The sequence below is a fragment of the Nicotiana tabacum genome, chromosome 11 (assembly GCF_000715075.1).
Source record: "Nicotiana tabacum cultivar K326 chromosome 11, ASM71507v2, whole genome shotgun sequence".
Lineage (NCBI taxonomy): Eukaryota > Viridiplantae > Streptophyta > Magnoliopsida > Solanales > Solanaceae > Nicotiana > Nicotiana tabacum.
Window position 1 is genome coordinate 50,135,115 of NC_134090.1, and position 15,414 is coordinate 50,150,528.

General features: G+C 36.7%; 2 protein-coding genes across 2 annotated transcripts; both read left to right on the plus strand.

The window, feature by feature from the left end:
* The first annotated feature begins 4,443 nt into the window (after nucleotides 1-4,443).
* On the plus strand, nucleotides 4,444-9,025 carry LOC107811797 (protein SOSEKI 2-like). Its single transcript, XM_016636792.2, has 5 exons — nucleotides 4,444-4,927; nucleotides 5,029-5,098; nucleotides 6,035-6,147; nucleotides 6,391-7,183; nucleotides 8,194-9,025. The coding sequence occupies exons 1-5, from the start codon at nucleotides 4,723-4,725 to the stop codon at nucleotides 8,315-8,317; spliced, it is 1,305 nt and encodes a 434-aa protein (XP_016492278.1). The 5' UTR covers nucleotides 4,444-4,722; the 3' UTR covers nucleotides 8,318-9,025.
* A 3,411-nt stretch (nucleotides 9,026-12,436) lies between these two features.
* On the plus strand, nucleotides 12,437-13,499 carry LOC142165832 (uncharacterized). The gene is made up of 2 exons (XM_075224209.1): nucleotides 12,437-13,426; nucleotides 13,473-13,499. Exons 1-2 carry the CDS (start codon nucleotides 12,437-12,439, stop codon nucleotides 13,497-13,499), a joined length of 1,017 nt encoding a protein of 338 aa, XP_075080310.1.
* Nucleotides 13,500-15,414: the final 1,915 nt, after the last annotated feature.

The following is a 15,414-nucleotide window of genomic DNA, read 5'->3' on the forward strand; positions in this document are numbered from 1 at the left end:
CATCCACACTAACGCTGTCTTCTTTCCACATAAGCACGATCCCCCCCCAGATAGACCAATAGTCGGCGATTGAATTATCAGATCAAAATGTAGTTCCTCAGCCAGTTTCTTGTGGTCCACCATCTTGGTCTCTAGCAGAACGAGCATAGCTGGCTTATGCAGCTTGACCATATCCATGTAGTACCTTCTGAACTCAGCGTTGTTGCCACCCCTAACATTCCATATGAGGTAATTCATTAGGGGTGGTTGGATGTTTGGATGCTAGCCTTCCTGGGGTTTCCCATTCCCTGAGGTGTCCCCTTCGGAGACGTTTGGGTTTTCCCCTTTAAGCTGAGTACCACAGTCAGATTGAGAAGCGGCTTGATGATTCCTTGAGATTGATAAGATACTAGGCTCAATCCACATATGGTCATCGATCTGGGGCACAACAACTTCGCTGGGCTCCACACTGAATTCTATCGCCCTGACCGAGTCCAGTATGAGAGAGTCTGTTCGAAGGAGACCATAAATTGTTCCTTCCGCATCTTGTGGGTTTTTCCTTTTCAGGAGATCTATGGCCTTGTCGATTTCCCTTTTGATGTTGCTGAGTGGTGGAGACGTACTCTTCTCTGGTGGAGCAGAAAGTGATGGTGTTTGGTAAATTTGGGGATCGATGGTCACAAAGATCTGTTCCGCTGCTGGATCCTCCATTCCCAAGTCTGGGAAGAATGGTATTAACGAAAGACTTGGGACATTTGATTGTTGAGCATCATTGGGTCGATGTTTGGTTGCATGTTGTCTTTGTTCAACATCGTCTGCCATAGGCATGGTCCAAAGGCAGCCAAAGCCTTGTTCAGTGCTTCCACCATTACCTTCGCTAAGTGTGCCAGATTCTAGACAATCAAGGTCACGGGTTGGTTTACTAGGGTGAAATTATAGGTTAAACCATGTCCCTGCAGCACTGACTCCAGCCAGGATATTGGTAGGTAGTCCAGTGGTAGTGGTAGTGAGGCCACGAAGGAGGGCGGTGTTAGTTTTTTTTTCATTTTTGTATTTTTTTTATCTACTACTTTGGGTAATGAGGGGTATTAATTTAGAGGACTGACTCATAATTGTGACATTCGGTGTCAAATCTTGGTCACTGGAAGAGGCATCAGTTATTGTGCCTAGGGAGGGGCATTCAGAATTAATGAGATATTTTATAGAATGGACGGTGAGTGTCTTTTCACCTGAATTTGAGTGTGATTTAAGGTGAGGCACTTGAGTGTTCATGGTGTTTGTTGAGTTTTTCCCATTAGAGATTTCCTCTGAGATAAAGGTAGGGACGCGTAGGTGATGGTGTAGGGTTGAATTTTTGGGCTGGTAGTCTCCAATTGGGTGAGGGCCCCAATTGGTTGATCGTGACCGGCCCTGCAAAATCCAAAATTGAGATCTTTTGTGTCAGGGGATAGGCCTAGAGCAAGGGCCTCGTCTTGGGAGGCTAAGTGGGGATCGAGGGTGGAGGGTATGTCAGTTTCCTTGGGCCCCATTCCTACCTTATGTTTGGCGTTAGTTTTGGGCTGGGGCCGCGTGGAAGTAGTTGCACGAGAGTGGGGGTGGGGTTCTGTTTATTGATTGGGCCGTTGGACTTGCTGTATAATTTTGGACTGGGTTTGCTTGCCTTAGAATTGTACTGTACATCTTTTGTTTGTAGAAACTCACCTGAGTTTGCGTCGAATATGTTTACCTGGATCCGCTGAGCTTGTGGTGTATGGTGTTGGTTGTTGTTGTTTGATACTCCACTATTCCTCTCTTTCACTTTTTGTTGGTTGGAAGGTAACTGTTTTCCATTCATTCTCTTCACCTTGTTTCGTAATTCTTTCTAAAGTCTCTAATGCCTCTTGCGGTGTGGGTGATTCTGTTTTTTTGTAGATGCAATTTCCTTATATGTGCCCAATTCTTCCGCAGGTCATACATAATGTGCCTTCCCCTTCATAAATCACTCTTTGTTTGCGGTCTCCAGTTATCACAGATGTTTCCACTGGTGTTTCCAAGGGTACTTGAATGCATATGCGTGCGTACCTTCCTCTCAGGGTGGAGGAGGTGCATGAGTCTATTTTTAGTAATTTGCCTAGTTTTCTGCCAACCTTCTCTAGTATTTCTTTGTCGTAAAACTATGTTGGGAGTTGTGGGAGGTGAATCCAGATAGTTGTGGTAGAGAGGATGGCTTTTTATGGTACAAATTTTGGTTCCCATTTTCGGACTGAAAGGAAATTCCCAGAGACAAACCATGGTCCTAGATGTAGTGCTTTAGCCATATTTTCCTCTAGACTAAATTTGACAATGAAGAAGTCTCATCCTAGGTCAATCAAGATTAACTGTTCGGATGACTTCCATAAATCAATTAGCTTTGAGCGGAAATATTGGTGTGACATTCTACGTCCAAAGATTTTTATGATTATAGAGTAACACCATGGGAGTAAAGGCATTTCCTGTCGTCTTGTGATAGTGGGATTGATCCTTCAATGTTTTTCCCTTTATCATCTTTGAAGATTGTGGGGGTATCTTCCTCATAGTATTCATTTTGCTGGCTTACCGATTTATCGAGAAACATTTCCTTGTAGGAGTGTGTTGTTGTCTCTTTTATATCCATCTGATTGTTCTTTTCCGAAGGTTCCGGCGGTATGAGTGGTGTGATAATGGTTGTATCCACAAGAATAAGACCCAGAGAGAATTCTTTTTGAAAGCAGAGTTCAAGCTTGGATTAAAAAGCGTAGAGTTTGGTTTCAGCAAAAACATTTATTGTGGACAAAGAAAACATGATTGATATACACCACTACTACCAATCCATTGAACGCACTCTTCTGCTAAATTGAGATTACTTTTGTTGTTACTTAGATTCAGGTACAATCTATATATAATTTGGGCGACTGCATTGCATACAACTGTTCTAACAATTTTATACAATGTTAAGTACAAAGACATGGAGTATTAATTTCCACCAGGTCCATAACGTTAGTTTTGACCAGAACTTAATCTTACTGTTCTTCACCAAAATCGAGAAGTATTTATGTTTCCACCAATATCTCTTATACTTACATTTACTCTTGTGATTCGAAATATTAGAGTAGAATTGAATCCTCGAATTGAAAACACGTTAGGTAAAGATATCTTATTAGTCCGTTTAAAAAAGATTGACATATTCATATATTTTTGTTAATGAAATTTTTTTATAGCCACATAAAATGTTATGACTTGTTTAAAATCACAAGTTTCAAAAGTTTAATTGTTACAGAAGTGTTATGACATATTTAAATCACAAATTTCAAAAATCTTGCTTTTTTTAATTAAATTTTGTGACAAATCAAACTAAAATACTCCCTCTGTTTCAATGTAGATGACACACTTCCCTTATTAGTTTGTTTAAAAAAGAATGACATATTTCTACAATTGAAATTAATTCAACTTTAAATGATTTACTTTTAATGAGAAATTTTTATAACTACACAAATATTATGATCCCACAAAACTTTAATCTCTTAGACTTTTAAGATCACAAGTTTCAAAAGTCTTAATTCTTTTTCGTTAAACTTTGTGCCGAGCTCCATTGCTAGACTACGAGTAGTATTTTATTGTAGCAGGATGTACATGTGGTCAGAGTAATCCAATAAGTTTTCTCAGCAGAAAGCTGGGTATTGTTGGAAAATAATCCAAAAGAGAATAATGAAGTTGCAGCGACAAAGTCTTTTTCATAATCTACAACTAGTCTATAGTACGTATCCAACTTAACAAAGTACTTGGATTATGGGATAAAAGTTGGACGACAAAACACTGCTAAAAAGTAGGAGGACATTGAGAGCCATAGTAAATACAATACAATGTGGTCAGCAACCTAGATTGCACTTTGCACAGCCAGCTTTCCCTATATTAAAAGCAATAATATACACTGGAATAAAGGCTATCACCATAGACTTAAAACTGGTCTCAAAATTTTGTGAGCTTAGTAGGTAGATATGTGAAGGATGCCACCTTAAAAAGTGATAAGTTTTTGGACAGTTTTTTAAGATGAATTTTTCAAGTTTTCTACTCACAAATTTTTTATTTTTTCAAGTAAAATAGATGTCCAAATATAATTTCAACTTCCAAAAATTATATTTCATCTTATCTTCCAAAATTCTTTTTTTCAAATTTTAACGAGATCTATGTCCAAATACTAGTTGATAATATGTATTCTCTTTGTTTAGGTTATGTGACAATATCTTTTTATTAATTTTTATTTTTAGAAATTACATTGGCAACGGCATGCCTTTACTACTATAGAAATGTCATAACATTTTTAAAATCACAAATTATAAAAATAATTTAAATATCTATACTTATAAAAAACTAAATTTATTTTACCTTAAAGGTCCTTTAAAATTTTAAATATTTTATCCTTTTACGATAAATTCACTTTTTTCTTCCGATTTGACCGAAGGTTTACCCAATTTAAAAACCGGTAAAAGTCAAAAGAGAAGGAGAATTAAAAAGGTGATCAACTTAACACCTAATTCCCTCTCCATAGGATCTCAAGGCATAGTAGCAGCAGCAGTAGACTCAGTAAAAAAAAATACAGTGAATTTCTATTGCTTATATGCAGTGATGGAGGAGTAGGCCTTGTATTTTCCTTTGTCTCAATCTCCCATTCTCCATTAACTACTCTGGCATAGCTTTTCTACTTTTTAAGGACAAAGACAAAGCAAAATATAGAGAAAAAGAAAGAAAATGGAGGTTGGGAATGGAAGAAGAATATGCAGAGAGAATAGCCCAGAAAGAGAAAGAGGGAAATCACAAAGCAGCAGAAGATCAGTGATCAGACCAAGTTTCAGAAAGGTTCAAGTTGTGTATTACTTATCAAGAAATGGGCAACTTGAACATCCTCATTACATGGAAGTCACTCATCTTGCTCATCAACAACTTCGCTTGAAAGGTCACTATATATTTCTTCCGTTCATTTATTTTTTTCTTTCTTGATTTATTGGTGTTATATTCGCTGTGAAATAAATGGAATGGAATGCAAATTTTGCACAGATGTGATTGATAGGCTTACCATCTTGAGAGGTAGAGGCCTGCCTTCACTCTATTCTTGGTCTTGCAAAAGGTAAATGCCCTTTCTTCATCTACACTTCCTGTTTTTTCTCCTCGTTTAACGAATGCTGAGCTCCATATAGATTTAGTTGAAACTTTGAAAAAGAAGTTCTTAAAATTGTTTTGAAAAATTATTTTTAGAAGTTAAAGTTATGTTTGTACATGTATTTAATTTGAAAAAAGAAAATTTAAAGTTTCGTGAGAGGGAAAAAAATCACCCAAAACTGCCTAACCCAATTTTTGTGAACTCAATTTTTTTTTTCTTTCAAAAATTAGGTATATTCCTTGAACAAATAATATTTCATTTTTTTTTAAAAAGAGATAGCCAAAATCTATGGCCAAATGGGACCTAAAAATCTTTAACACAGTGATGGATGAAATTACCAAATGTGAAAAAGGGAAGAGTTCATGCATATTAGAAGAAAAAATATCATATTTGAAATTTATGCCAAATTAAAATATTGAACTGAGCTTAGTTCAAAATATAAAATATTAAATGAATAGAAGATTAATGAGATTATCTTTCTTTTCTTCTTTTGTGCTTACATTTTTAGCTTAGAATGAAGATGGTTATGTAGGTCATAAGGTATTTGTAGAGAAAATCTGAGGTGAGTTTATAGAAATAGATTCGTGCTTAAGTAAATGAAAATTGATAGCTGATAATTAATTAGCATGATGTAACAAATAAGAGTTACTCTTATCACCCTACTAATTTTTAGTATTTGTCCGTTTCTTTATTTTTTTACACTATTTTTTACTGTGGTTATTTAAGTGGGCGATTGGACATAAGAAATGTAAAATTCCAAGAAAAAGTGAAAAGAAATTTCTAGTGAAAGCTGTGTTTGGACATAATTCTTATGGCCAAACACTGATTTAGGAAAGAAGTGATTTTTTTTTTTTATGTCCAAACAGGCTCTAAATACTGCTAAGATGGTAATTAACTTTGTAGGAGTTACAAGAATGGCTATGTGTGGAATGACTTGGCTGAAAATGATTTCATCTGCCCTTCTGAAGGCGCTGAGTATGTTCTCAAAGGTTCTGAGATTATTGAAGGTTCCACAGGTAATTACTCCCCACTCCCTTATCTTCAATCAAATTATTTTTTACGAAAAAAACATGAATCAAAATTCCACTCCTGATTTTATCAATAATTTATTGGACAGTTTCAGAAATTCATGTAATTTTTTAACCCTATGTTATTGTATACATGTTCAAAAATTGTTACTATAGTATATAAGTAAGTGAATTTCATGAAACTTTTTCCTTTTTTTTTGGTTTTATTCTAAAAACGAATTTGTCGTTCAGAAAAATTTCAGCAACTTCAGTCCCCACAACTGAGAAACACTTGCCAACAAATTCAAGAGTCAAACTTCCTGCCAAAACGCAAATCAGTAGGTTCAAAACGACATACAGAGGCAGAAATTGTTCAGAACAACGTTCATTACCTAGACGAAAATATTGAAGAAGAATATGAAGAGAAATCAAGTTACAGTACTAGCTCCACCACACCCAATTCCACATGCTCTAGAGGCGTTTGCACTGATGATCAAAACGAGTTAATCCAACCAATTACTCGGAAAAATCCTACCGACTTAACTCACACCAACTCGTTATCTCCTCCTTCAGCAATATCCTCTTCACTTTCAGACAAGCCCATTAATAATGAAATTACCAACACGTCCAAGCGGTTCGAAGATGGTGACCCGGTTGCCTCCGAGTCATTACTGAGTAGAAACTCGGTCCTCTTTCAACTCATCTCCTGCGGAGGCTCAGTGTCGTTTAGGGGAAAGACTGAGCCAACAATTGTGAAGCAACCTCCGCCGTCGCCACCGTGCACGGTGGTGGTGGCTAGGAAGAGTAGCAGCAGTAGTAGTGCTAGTTTTCATAAAGGGGTTTTGTGTAAAGTGGCGGCGAAGAATTTAGAGATGAATGAGGTGGAAGAGATCAAGTACATGTCGGAGAATCCACGATTTGGGAATTTGCAGTCGGAGGAGAAGGAATATTTCAGTGGGAGCATTGTTGAATCAATGACGATGGAGGAACGAACAGCTCAAGTTGGACCACACTTGAAGAAATCATCTTCCTATAACGAAGAAAGGTATTTTCTAAAAATTACTTTTTATTCTTTGCAAGTCTTACCCTCCCTCGCAACTTTCTAAATTTACAAATAATTTAATTTAAATTTTATTATATCTTAATAAGAAATTTTTTAGTAATACAAATATTATGGAATAATTAAAATCACCCGTTTCAAAAGAAAAATTCTCCATAATAACATATACTATATTATGGTATAGGTAAATATCACAAATTTTATAAGTCTATATTTTCTTCTTAATTTTCGTACATATTCAAATTTAAGTACGTAAAATTAAATGATGAGTACTATTTAATAAGGGCCCGTTTGGCCTTTTTTTTTTTTTTTTTTTACTTTTTTCAGAATCACTGTTAGACCACGAAAATTCAAAATCCAACTTAAAGTTGAATTCCGGAATTTGAAAAATTCCAAAGCTAATATGACTCCAACTCACTCAAAAACATTCAAAAATAATTTTAATTTGTAGTCATATCCAAACACAACTCCAAAGTTTAAATACCATTTTCAACATGAAAATGAATTTTACTTTTTTCCGAAATTCACAATTCTTATGTCCAAACACCCACTAAATGTAAGGTTATACTACTCCATCTGTTCCAGTTTATGTGAACCTATTTTCTTTTTGGTCCGTTCCAAAAAAAATGAACCCTTTCTAAATTTGGGAACAATTTAGCTTAAAGTTACAACTCTATCCTTAATGAAAAACTTTTATAACCACACAAATACTCTAGGTTCCATTTGGACTTGTTTAGGATCACAAATTTCAAAAGTCTTTATTTTTTCTTAAACTCCGTGCTCAGTTTACTGAATAGTTTGCAAAAACTTTTTACTACAATGCTACTTTAAAAGTTTTTAAAAAGGTTACCTTTTACAATTCAGTAAAGATAACAGTAAACAAGCTTCTGAGGCTTTTAATATTTGGGTGACAAAGTGTCTACTTTAATTTGAAGTTAATGTTGGTTAAGTGTATAGCATATAAATTGACGTGACTTTGCTTTATAACTGGGCAGGAGCTCAAAGGCAGGACTGAGAGTAGTCGCAGAAGCAGAAGATGAGGAATTGAAGAAGGAAAAGGCTGTAAAAGGAAAATGCATTCCAAGGAAAAAGTCTTCCTCTAAACAGTCCAGAAAATGACCTTTCTTCTGTTTTATTCAGCAATTTAAAAGCTGTTCTTGGTGGGGTTTAACTAGAAACTTCAATTCATAGTATGTAGTAGTGTTTTTAATTAAACTTTTCCCTCCTCAACCCCCGGCCCCTTTCTTTCCCCTTTCAGTAGAGATGCAAAAAAATAGTTAGATTTATTAGATGTTGTTGAACTCTTCAAAGTTCAAACCCATACGATTTTACTGGTTAGCTCGGGCATCTATAAAACCAATTTCTGCACTAGCATCTTTGCACTCAAATAACCATATTGTATTGGGGAAAATCAAGTTAACATTTGGAATTAATTATGTGCTGACATGTCAAGACACGTGGATCAATGGAAGAATGACAGCTGGCAAAGAGTATTCAAAGAGCCGCGAGCCTTAACAGGCACGGGCAAAGATTCAAGAAAACAAGAGGAACGGTTACTCGAATCTCTTGATGATTTGAGGAGACATCGGAGGAATGAACCTAGTTAGCAAAAAGTACCAATACGTATTATCTGTAATTAATGAGCATAAATGATGGGAAACGTTATAGAATCTTCACGAAACAGTTACGATTGACAATTATAACGCTACATTAATGCCATTAATTACTCATAATGGCTCTATTATGAGAGGAAAGAAACGTAGTACTTAGAAATAGCTATAAAAGAAGAGAAATAACATTTGTATTGGGACACGGATTATTATTGGAATACACTGATTTACCTTGCTTTATTTTACTTACTCGACTACATTTCAATTCAAATCTTCTTTTTCATTACATTATTGTTTCTTATTTGATTATCAGTAACCCGAGTTCTTCTAAAATTAAGTTTTGACCAAAATTTTTATTTTCTAGTTAAACAAATTGATTTCGTTGCTAGGAATATGATAATCTTTTACTTGCTAAATCGACTCTTTTGTCAAAATAATCATGTCGAATGTCAACGACAACAACCAACAAAATTTACAATATCAAGAAAATCAGCAACATCAGGAGAATCAACAAGATGAAGGAACTCCAGTTCCATCGCAACGAAACTCTCCTCGACAATCCCGAGAGGGGACTCCTGACGGATCTGAATCAAATACGAATGAGCAGTTTGAAAATAATCAAGCAATTGATGAAGCTTTGAAAAAAATTAATCGCCCAACAAGTCAGTAATGCTCTTCAGGTTTTTGCTAACCAACTGCCACGTGCTACATCACCAACACCAACTCCAAATAATAACACCGTGAAAAATTCTCACTCAGGACTCGTTAACTCGTGCAGTGGAGGAACTCCTAGCGAATCTCGTGATGGAGGATCAGGTAACCCAGTCAATTCTGATTACAAAATTTAGTACTAACTTTACAGAAACAGCTAAATGAGCAGAGCGATCGCATATAGCAGATACCTGGAGTACCGCCTGTAATCAAAGGAATAGATATGGACAAATATTCTCAACAACCTTGGAAATCAAGTATCGCTCATTTACCAATTCCAAAGAAATTCAAGATGCCCGATATTCTGAAATATGATGGAACAACTGATCCACGGGATCATGTAACCGAATTTACAACCGGTATAAAGGGCAATGACTTGACCAAGCAAGAAATTGAATCAGTATTGATCAAAAAATTCGGAGAAACGCTCACGAATGGAGCATAACATGGTACTCTCTTTTACCTGAAAATTCTACAGATTCTTTTGCTGAGCTTGCAGATTCGTTTATCAAAGCACACTCGGGAGCTCAAAAAGTTGAAAAAGAATGGAGGACATTTTCAAAATAAAACAAGGAGATACGGAGCTGCTTAGAGAATTCGTAGACAGATTCCAGCGTAGGAGGATGATGTTGCCACGTGTACCTGATAACTGGGCGGCTATGGACTTTGCCAGTAATCTAAATGAAAAAAGCTCAGAAGCCACGAGGAGACTCAAGGAAAGTTTACGAGAATTTCCAGTAACAACTTGGAATGATGTTTATAATAGATACAACACAAAGCTGCGGATAGAGGAAGATACTATCATTCAGTCTCGCAAAGATGAAAGGGTGAGTTCAAGACGAGTTGAAACTGAAAAAAGGTCAGGTAAAAATAGGTATGAGCCTTACATGGGACCAGCAGGATGGGACTCGCGTTCAAAACAGGAAAACCCAAGGTATGATCATAGATCATAGATCGGAAAAGAACGAAACACGCGAGATGCACGAGATGATGACAGAAGCTCGAAGACAAAGATCGGTGGTTACAGTTTAAATGTTAGCACATCCGAGTTGGTGGCTATTTCAAGGAGCATGGGAGACAAGGTACGGTGGCCGAAGGAAATGAGAGTTTCACAACGATCACGGTCACAAAACGGCGGATTGTAGATTGTTGCAAGGTGAAGTAGAACATTTATTAAAACAAGGGTATTTAACTGAATTGTTTAGTGAAAAGAGAAAGCAAGCATATATAAAGAATAGGCAGGAGACACCAAAACCTCATTTACCAAAAAAAAAAACAGTTAATGTCATAAGTGGAGAAGAGAAGATCAATGGCGTAACATACACAGCAGCAAAGAAAGTGTCAAAAATTACAGTTACCCACGGGAAGCGAGTTCGACAGGTTCTGGAAGAAGATAGTATTACATTTGATGATGCAGATGCAGATGGCGTGCTAACCTCGCATAATGATGCATTGGTAATATCTTTACTTGTACATGATACTAATATAAAATAAGTTTTGATTGATCCAGGTAGTTCCGTGAATATCATTCTGTTAAGAGTGGTAAACGAGACGCAAGCCGATGATAAGCTGATACCCAAGGCACACACCTTGTCTGGTTTTGACAATTCGAGCGTCATAACAAAATGGGAGATAATACTCACCACATTCGCAGAAGGAATAGTCAAAGATACCAAATTTCAGGTAGTAGAAATGGATATGACTTACAATATGATTCTCGGCAGACCATGGATTCACGAAATGGACGTTGCTCCATCTACCTTACATCAAGTTATCAAGTTTCCATCACAATGGGGAATACGGCAAATCCATAGTGACCAACAAGCTTCATGAAGCATTAATTCCGTGGCAGATTCAAACGCAAAAAGTGACAAAAAATAGCAATCACAGAATTCAGTTGAGGACGCAGTAACACGAACCTCAACTGAAGATGGGCAAACTGATGTAGACTTGAGACCCGATACTATTCAAGAACTAGAAGAAAATGAAAATATCAAAACAACGATCGCGGAACTGGAAGCTGTAGTACTATTTGTACATTAGTCGGACAGAAAAGTCTACATTGGAACCAACCTCAGCCCAAAGATGAAACGTAAGTTGATTGAATTTTTAAAGGCTAACGCAGATTGTTTTGCTTGGTCCCATTCAGATATGACAGGTATACCACCGGAGGTAATTACCTGCAAATTAAATGAAGATCCATCATACACACATGTCAAAGAGAAGAAAAGGAAGCAAGGCTCCTTCAAGAATCAAGTGATTCAAGATGAGGTGCAAAAACTTTTAAAAATCGGGTATATCCGCGAGGTAAAGTATCCAGATTGGTTGGCTAACACTGTAGTAGTACCCAAAAAGAATGGTAAGTGGCAAGTTTGTGTAGATTATACTGATCTAAATAAAGCTTGACCTAAAGATTATTTTCCATTACCTCACATAGATCAACTAATTGATGCTACTGCAGGGCATGAATTATTAAGTTTTTAGATGCCTATTCAGGATATAATCAGATCAAAATGGATCCTCTAGATGAACAAAAAACTTCCTTTATCATAGACAGGGGGACTTACTGTTACAAAGTTATGCCGTTCGGATTAAAGAATGTTGGGGCCCCATACCAAAGGCTAGTGACCAAAATATTTCAAGAACATCTAGGAAAAACCATGGAAGTGTATATAGATGATATGTTGGTCAAATAACAACAAGCAGGGGATCATATTCAACATTTGACTGATACATTTCAGATTCTTTGCAAATTTAACATGAAGTTTAATCCTGAAAAATGTGCATTTGGCGTGTCATCAGGTAAGTTCTTGGGATTTCTTGTTTCTAATCATGGCATTGAAGTAAATCCCGCGCATATTAAAGCTATTAAAGAAATTCCGGATATACTCACGAGCAAAAAAGAAGTACAATTGACATGAAGGATAGCAGCCTTAGGAAGGTTTATTCCAAGCCATCAGAAAAGTGCTTCAAATTCTTTTCAGCGTTAAAAAAGCAAAATCAATTTGAATGGTCTGAAGAATGTCAACAAACGCTTAAAAATTTAAAGGCGTACCTGTCAAATCCACCATTGCTAGCCAAACCAAAAGATGGGGAGAAATTACTTATCTACCTCGCAATTTCAGAAGTAGCGGTAAGTGCCGTATTAGTTCGAGAAGACCAAGGTAAAAAATCTCCGATTCATTATGTTAGCAAATCTTTGCTAGATGCTGAGACTCGATACTCTCATTTAGAGAAACTTGCATTAGCTTTAATTGTGGTATCTAGAAAATTAAGACCTTATTTCCAATGTCATCCTATCTCTGTGGTAACCGCCTACCCCTTACGTAATATCTTGCATAAGCAAGAGTTATCAGGTAGATTAGCCAAGTGGGCTATAGAACTAAGCGAATATGACATTACATATCGACCTAGAACTGCAATAAAATCACAAGTTTTAGCAGATTTTGTGGCAGATTTTAGCCAAGGAATACAATTGGAAGGAGAGAAAGAACTACAGGTATTTAACGGGTCTAATCCATGTACTTGGACCTTATTTACTGACGGTTCATCAAATGTAAAAGGAGCAGGTCTAGGCATTGTCCTGGTACCACCTGCGGGTGAAACCATACGACAAGCCATAAAATGTCATCCAATCACTAATAATAAGGCAGAATATGAAGATGTGATTGTAGGTTTAGAATTGGAACGAGAGCTCGGAATAGAGCAGGTCATAATCAAAAGTGATTCGCAACTCGTAGTTAACCAAATGCAGGGGACTTATACGGCTAGAGAGTCAAGGATGCAACAATACCTGGAAAAGGCACGGAATTTAGTTAAACAATTACAAACTTGGAAAATCACGCAGATACCAAGGGAAGAAAATTTTGAGGCAGACGCTCTAGCTAATCTTGCATCCACTGCAGAAGTAACAAATGAAGAAAATGCTTCTGTGATACATTTGTTTCATTCAGTGCTTGATCAAGACAAAAATGAGGTAAATTACAATAATCTGACTTGGGATTGGAGAAATGAGATTGTCAATTTTTTGCAGTATGGAATACTACCTGAATAAAAGAAAAAGGCTCAAGCACTTCGCCAAAAAGTTGTTCGTTACTGTTTAAATCAAGGCAATTTATATCGAAAAATGTTCGGTGGGCCTCTAGCAAGATGTCTCGGACCTTCTCAAACGGAATATGTGATGAAAGAAATACACAAGGGACATTGTGGAAATCACGCCGGAGGAAGATCTTTAGTAAAAACCATAATTAGAGCTAGCTATTACTGGCCAAAAATGGAAGAAGAGGCGAAAAGTTTTATGGCAAAATGTGACAAGTGCCAAAGATATGGCAACACTATGCATCGACCAGCTGAATTGTTACATCCAGTTATAGTACCATGGCCTTTTATGAAGTGGGGGATGGATATCGTAGGTCCACTACCACAAGCCAAAGGTAAGGTAAGATTTTTGTTAGTACTCACTGACTATTTTACTAAGTGGGTAGAAGCAGGAGCCTTCAAACAGGTACGAGAAAAAGAGGTCAGAGATTTCATCTGGCGAAACATCATATGCCGATTTGGGATGCCAAAGGAGATCGTATGTGATAACGGCCTGCAATTCATAGGTGCACAAATCATAGAATTCTTCCAAAGTTGGTAAATTAAAAGAATTACCTCGACACATTACCATCCGGTGGGTAATGGACAAGCTGAATCAACAAATAAAATCATTATCAAAAACTTGAAAAAAGGACTAAAAGAATCAAAGGGCAATTGGCCAGAGGTATTACCTGGAGTCTTGTGGGCTTACCGAACAACAGCAAAAACAAGTACGGGAGAAATACTGTTTTCACTTGTATACGGAGCTGAAGCCTTAATTCCAGTCGAAACAGGATAGCCTAGTACGAGATATACTCAAGCTACCGAAAAGTCGAATGAAGAAGAGATGCGGGTAAACCTGGATTTACTTGAAGAAAGGAGGGAAACTGCATTAATAAGGATGGCAACGCAAAAACAAGTTATTGAGCAGTATTACAATCGGAAAGCTCATCTCAGATACTTCAAGATTGGGGACTACGTACTCAAGAAAGTTTTCCAATCCACGAGGGCAGCTAATGCAGAAAAGTTAAGTCCAAATTGGGAAGGGCCATACAAGATTCATGGTATCGCATGAAAAGGTGCATACAAGCTTGAAACATTGGATGGCAAGATTCTACCTTCACATTGGAATGATGTCCATTTGAAGAAATACTACTTCTAAGGGAAGGAAATACCAACGGTCAGGTATCCCCACTCATGATTTTTATTTTTGAAGTGTTAAAATTTTACTAAAGATTTTAGAAGATAGGCAAAAAGCTAGCCCACACTAAATGATGAATTACGACCCGAAAGACACGAGGAAAGAACATAATTTCTGGTCTAGGGTTACAACTATTCTGATGGAAATATAATGGGTTAAGCAGTCTTCATCTAAAATTGTACCTCCGAGTCCCGTATGTTTTTCCTTTTCAGGAAAAGAACCGCATGGAAGGAATAGTCAAGTGCTCGAGATTTCATACTTCAAAGCTTAAACACTTGGGGACTATATAATATACATATGATATATGTATAAGGAAGGCAAAGAAGGCAGAAACAATTAACTTTCAAGTCAAACCTAAAGTCACGAGCCAAAAAACGCAAGTCTGATCCAAAAAACCTATGATGAATACACTCGTGGATACAAATCTCAAACTCCTACAGAGGTTTAGGTTAAAGGCAGTATTTAGCCATGGGTCATAAAGAAACCCTTGGATATTTAGCCATGGGTCATAAAGAAACCCTTGGATATTTTTGGTTTTCACATCTGTTATAAAGAAAATAGTTACGGAAAAGTTATATAAGATAATACATATAAGATGTTATTTAAACCTGACAAAG

Bases quoted from the DNA above. Each gene is read 5' to 3' on its own strand.
- LOC107811797 (XM_016636792.2), top strand. From the start codon at position 4,723: ATGGAGGTTGGGAATGGAAGAAGAATATGCAGAGAGAATAGCCCAGAA. The intron at 4,928-5,028 runs GTCACTATATAT...AATTTTGCACAG, and splicing joins TCAACAACTTCGCTTGAAAG to ATGTGATTGATAGGCTTACC. The intron at 6,148-6,390 runs GTAATTACTCCC...TTTGTCGTTCAG, and splicing joins GATTATTGAAGGTTCCACAG to AAAAATTTCAGCAACTTCAG.
- LOC142165832 (XM_075224209.1), top strand. From the start codon at position 12,437: ATGAAGGATAGCAGCCTTAGGAAGGTTTATTCCAAGCCATCAGAAAAG. The intron at 13,427-13,472 runs GTAACAAATGAA...TGTTTCATTCAG, and splicing joins ATCTTGCATCCACTGCAGAA to TGCTTGATCAAGACAAAAAT.